General features: G+C 40.8%; 1 protein-coding gene across 1 annotated transcript; it reads right to left on the bottom strand.

Annotated features, from left to right (window-relative positions):
* Nucleotides 1–2,578: 2,578 nt before the first annotated feature.
* On the bottom strand, nt 2,579–4,642 carry LOC118573714 (vigilin-like). Its single transcript, XM_036174035.1, has one exon. The coding sequence runs from the start codon at nt 4,640–4,642 to the stop codon at nt 2,618–2,620; it is 2,025 nt and encodes a 674-aa protein (XP_036029928.1). The 3' UTR covers nt 2,579–2,617.
* Between the last annotated feature and the right edge of the window lie 1,107 nt (nt 4,643–5,749).

The following is a 5,749-nucleotide window of genomic DNA, read 5'->3' as shown; positions in this document are numbered from 1 at the left end:
GAAAAAATCAGAGAAATATCACCCTTTACAACAGCCACAAATAATATATAATACCTTGGGGTAACTCTAACTAAGCAAGTGAAAGACCTGTATGACAAGAACTTTAAGTCTCTGAAGAAAGAAATTGAAAAAGATATCAGGAAATGGAAAGATCTCTCATGCTCATGGATAGGTAGGATTAATATAGTAAAAAAGACAATCTTACCAAAAGCATTCTACAGATTCAATGTAATCCCCATCAAAATCGCAACACAATTCTTCACAGACCTGGAAAGAATAATACTCAACTTCATATGGAAAAGCAAACAACAAAGGCTAGCTAAAACAATCCTGTACAGTAAAGCAACTCCTGGAGGCATCATTATCCCTCACCTCAAGCTCTATTATAGTGCTCAGCAATAAAAACAGCTTGGTATTTGCACAATAACTGACATGTGGATCAATGGAATCGAATTGAAGACCCTGACATTAACCCACATACCTATGAACACCTGATTTTTGACAAAGAAGCCAAAACTGTACAATGGAAAAAAGAAAGCATCTTCAACAAATGGTGCTGGCATAACTGGATGCCAATGTGTAGAAGATTGCAAATAGATCCATATCTATCTCCATGCAAAAAAAACTCAAGTCTAAGTGGATCAAACACTTCAATATAAAACCAGTTGCACTGAACATGACAGAAGAGAAAGTAGGAAGTAGTCCTGAATGCATTGGCACAGGATATCACTTCCTAAGTATAACACCAGTAGCACAGACACTGAGAGCAACAATTAATAAATAGGACCTCCTGAAACCAAGAAGCTTCTGTAAGACAAAGGACACAGTAATTAAGACAAAACGGAAGCCTACAGAATGGGTGGTGATCTTCACCAACCCCACATCTGACAGAGGGCTTATATCCATATTAGATCAAGAATTCAAGAAACTAGACATCAAAATACTAAGCAATCCAATTAAAAATGGGCTACAGATCCAAAAAGAGAATTCTCAACAGAAGAATCTCAAATGGCTGAAAGACATTTAAGGCATTGCTCGACATCCTTAGTCATCAGGGAAATGCAAATCAAAATGACTCTGAGATACCATCTTACCCCTGTCAGAATGGCTAAGATAAAAACACTGATAACAGCTTATGTTGGAGAGAATGTGGAGCAAGAGGAACACTCCTCCACTGTTGGTGAGAGTGCAAACTTGTACAGCCACTTTGGAAATCAGTATGGTGGTTTTTCACAAAACTGGCAACCATTCTTCTTCAAGACCCAGTCATACCACTCTTGGGCCTATACCCAAGGAATGCTCAATCATACCACAAGGACACATGCTCAATTTTGTTCATAGCAGCATTATTTGTAATAGCCAGAACCTGGAAACAACTTAGATGCCCCTCAAACCAAGAATGGATAAAGAAAATGTGGTCCATATACACAATGGAGTATTACTCAGCAGGAAAAAACAATGACATCACAAAATTTGCAAGCAAATGGACAGAACTAGAAAATATCATCCTGAGTAGGGTAACTCAGATTCAGAATGACAAACATGGTATGTATTCACTCATAAGTGGATACTAGACATAAAGCAAAGGATAACGAAACAACAACCCACAGCTCCAGAGAAGCTAGCTAAAAAAAGGACCCTAAGAGGGACATATGAATCGCCCTTTAAGGGGAAATAGGTAAGTTCTCCATGAGTAAATTGAGGGTAAAGGGGACAATGGAGGGGATTGTGGATGAGAACATAAGGGAACAAGGTAATTGAGATGGAACAGAGATGGAGTGGGTAAACAATGAAAGAGAAATCACAATAGAGGGAGACATCATGGGGATAGGCAAAAACCTGGTGCTAGGGAAATTCCCAGGAATCCACAAGGAGAACCTCAGCTTAGACTACTATCAGTAGTGGAGAGGGTAAATTAACTGGCTTACCCCATTAATCAGAACAGTGAATACCCTAACTGTCGTCATAGAGCCTTCACCCAGTAACTGATGGAAGCAGATACAGAGATCCACAGCCAAGCACCAGGCCAAACTCCATGGGTACAGTAGAAGAGAGAGAAGACGGATTATATGAGCAAGGGGCATCAAGATCATAATGGGGAAACCTACAGAGACAACCAAAGCAAGCTAGTGGGAACTCATGAACTTTAGACCAACAGCTATGGAGCCTCCATGGGACAGGACTAGGGCCTCTGTATAAGCAAGACAATTGTGTAGCTTAATTTGCTTAAGAGGCCCCCCTGGCAATAGGATCAGGATCCACCCCTGGTGCATAGCTAGGCTTTTTGAAGCCTACTACCTATGGTGGGACACCCTTGCACAGCCTTGATGCAGGGGGAGGGACTTGTACTTGCTCAACTGATTCCCCATGGGAGGACTTACTCATCTTATTGGAGGAGGAAATGGGGGGGGGGTTAGGAGGTGAAGGCTGGGGGCGGGTGAGAGGAAGTAAGAGAGGGGCATCTGTGGTCGCTATGTAAAATGAATAAAAAATTTCTTATTCAAAAATGTGCCTACAATACAATTGGTCTATTATTTAAGAATTAATTTTTCCGTAGTACTTTCAGGTAAGTAGGTTGGAAAATTTCTTTTATTTCTTTTTTATCATTTTTTTTTTGTTATGGTCTCCAAGGATGAGTCTTAGGAGGTGTTTGTTGTTTCAATTTGGGGAATTCTTCAGAATCATCATTTGGGGAGTTTGGGGTGACCTTTGCATTACGAGGACCATCTCTTTTCCCAAAACATTTAGATGATTCCATGGTTATTCTGTAAAGACAGGTGTTCTTAAAATTATCCAACTGAGAGTCATACTTTATGACAGATGAAAGGTAATACTTTTCAAGTTGAAGTATATGGTCAATTGCTTCCTGAACTTTGTCAGGGAGTCCAATCACAGTAATGTTGGGATTCCAGGATCCTTTTGGAGGTAATCGGATGTCTACTTGGAATTGCTCCATGATTTTTTGAATAGTTTTTCCAGTAAATCCAACAATACTGTCACGAACCTGGTGGTTTAGTGGGATTTCCTTAGAAACTGTTTTTTCTATCTTATACAACATTCTCATTATTGCATCTTTAGCAGCTAAGGTGTTCTCTTTATAGCCTGTAATTACAATTTGGTCTTGTATCTCATGGTTTCCTTTCTTTGGAAAATGGATAGTGACATCATGCTCTGTGCAAATCTGAGCAATAAGCAGGCCCTTATGACCAGTGATCTTGCAGTAGTATTTTGGATCTAGGATAAATGATAGCTTAAAGTTTTTTCGTGCACGATCTTCTAGTTGTGTTTGTAAAGCACTGATTTGTTTTTCTAATTTAACCTTGGCTTGCTCCACCTTTGCAGCAAGACCCATTATGGATATGATATTAGAATTGCCTCCAGGTTGTGATACCTGAGTATGAACATCAAATTCACTCATTAGCTTCTTTATCCCACTTCCTTTGTGCCCAATTATGTAAGGATGTAGGTGAGAGGGCACGCGGACTTCAGCAGTGACAGGAATTAGATACTCAAGAGCTTCCATGGCTGCTTTGCAATTTTCCATTTGACCTGAGATAAATATGGTTTTACATCTCCTTTGGTTACTAAAAGAAAGTTCTTTTGTGCTCTTTTTCCCCTTGTCTTTCCCAGCTTCCTGAATGACTGGATGTATATACATAGTTGGCTTTTCTTTGTCTGGGAATGAGAGTTGAACTTTATAATCCTTAGCAATTTGATGGACTTTGGAACTCATTGGTCCCATGAAAAAAGTATAGAATTTCTGAGGAATAACGTACTGTTTTGTGACATGGGAACCCAAGGGCTCAAAAATCTGTTCAATGTGTTTCTTTGCTGCTTCAACGCAAGCTTTTTCTCCTTTCATTGTAACTCTGATGCTCTGTTTTCCTTCGTAAGTAAAGTCAATAATCATACCAGCATAAATTTCAGTCATTTCTCGTACAAGCTGGTCCCTTCGCATGACAAAATAATGGTGAAACTTACGATTTATCAGTATGCTATCCTCTACCACACACTCCAAGTCTTTCAACAGAAGGTCTAGTTCTTTTTGTACTTCTTTAACAGCTTCCTCTTTCCCCATGATTGTTACCAAATCCTGATTCTTACTTTTAGGAGTAGGGAAAATAGCACGTGCCCCCTGTTTTACACAGATATTGGGAAGATTGCCACCATTTTTACTCTTGAGAAACTGGTGATATTTTGACTTGATAGGGACAGCTACAGAATAACTCTTGGCTTTCTCTTCTTCCAATAGTTGCAGAAACTTTTTATTTACTTTTTCAATATTTTCTTCAGGGCCTCTAATAATGACTTTTTGAAGGCCTGACTTGTTCCTTGAAAAATAAATATTGAATCTTCCACATTCTCTCATGATTGAATCAATCAAATGCTGTTTGGGACTGATAAGGGATTTATATAGATTAGAAGGAACAGAAAATTCCACTTCTGAAGTTTTGACTGCACCTTTCTGCATTGAAAGAAACCATTTTCGAGCTAATTCACAATTTTCTGGGTTCCTCATAATTATATCATTTTCCAAATTCCAATTTGATAAAAAATTTATTTTTGAATTTAAGGGCATAGCATGATGTTCTTTTTGCAAACTCCTGATCGGGTGCACAATGTAAGTTTTGTTTGATGTCATTGTTGAATTTCAAGTAATTATAATCCAGATATATTGCAGATAAATCATTAGTAGCCAAGAGTGGAACCTTCTGTAGTTGATTTTTTGCATATTATTCTAAGGGAAAAACAAACACTATAAATACATGTTATTTCCAGCATAATCTATAGACTTGAGATAATTAAACGACATTGTTATACTGTACAAATTTGGCAAAAAATATGTTTTACCTACTGACTTATTCTTAAGTGAGCAAAAGATGGTCTCAAAATGTGAGAACTGTGAAGAAACAGATACCTTTTTGTCTAAAGGAAAATCAGCTTTTAAATATTCTTTGACAGTCATAAAAGTAACATTTATTCTTCAAATCCCTGCATTTTCTTGTATAGTGCCAAATGTTGATTGGAAATCACATCTATAAAACAGGTAATTTTCGATCTGCCATGGAACTCCCATCTGGACTAGAGGTGAGTGCCTAGGGTTATAGTCAGAGAGGCAACCGCCCCTGGGTCCCACCCCTGGACACCCGCCATCCTGGGAGGACCTGCCCAACTTGGCCCCAGTTTCAGGCCAATTGGCGGGCCCATTGGGAAGGCTCCCCTTTTCCAAGACTGCAGGCAGACCCTGCAGTCTCCACACTCTGCCCCCACACCCATTTCCCTGAGACACCAGCCACTTCCTGAGAATCAGAGACCAACCCCCAGCTTCTATCCTGCCCTGCAACTCCCACCTGAACCAGAGGTGTGTGCCTGGAGTGACACCCAAAGAGGCCCGCACCTGGGTCACAGCCCTGGGAACCAACCACTCCATGGAAGACCTGCCTAACTGGGCCCCAGGTGCTAGCCACAGGGCAGGAGCCCCCATCCCCACAGGGAAGGTTCCCCATCTCCAAGACCCTCTGGTGAACCCTACAACCTCCACGCCCTGCCCCCACACCCATCTGCCCAAGACTCCAGCCACTTCCTGAGAGTTAGAAATAAGCCCCCAGCTTCCATGCTGCCCTGGAACTCCCATCTGGACCAGAGGTGAGTGCCTGGGGTCATATTCAGAGAGGCAACCACCCCTGGGTCCCACCCCTGGGGACCAGCCATCCCAGGAGGACCTGCCCAACTTGGCCCCATTTTCTAG

The sequence above is a fragment of the Onychomys torridus genome, chromosome X (genome assembly GCF_903995425.1).
Source record: "Onychomys torridus chromosome X, mOncTor1.1, whole genome shotgun sequence".
NCBI classification, from domain to species: domain Eukaryota; kingdom Metazoa; phylum Chordata; class Mammalia; order Rodentia; family Cricetidae; genus Onychomys; species Onychomys torridus.
The sequence above is the reverse complement of the archived record's forward strand: the minus strand, read 5'-3'. Positions and strand labels throughout refer to the sequence as shown.

What these genes read in the sequence shown, in the direction of transcription:
- LOC118573714 (XM_036174035.1), bottom strand. Translation starts at nt 4,642, where the DNA reads ATGACATCAAACAAAACTTACATTGTGCACCCGATCAGGAGTTTGCAA.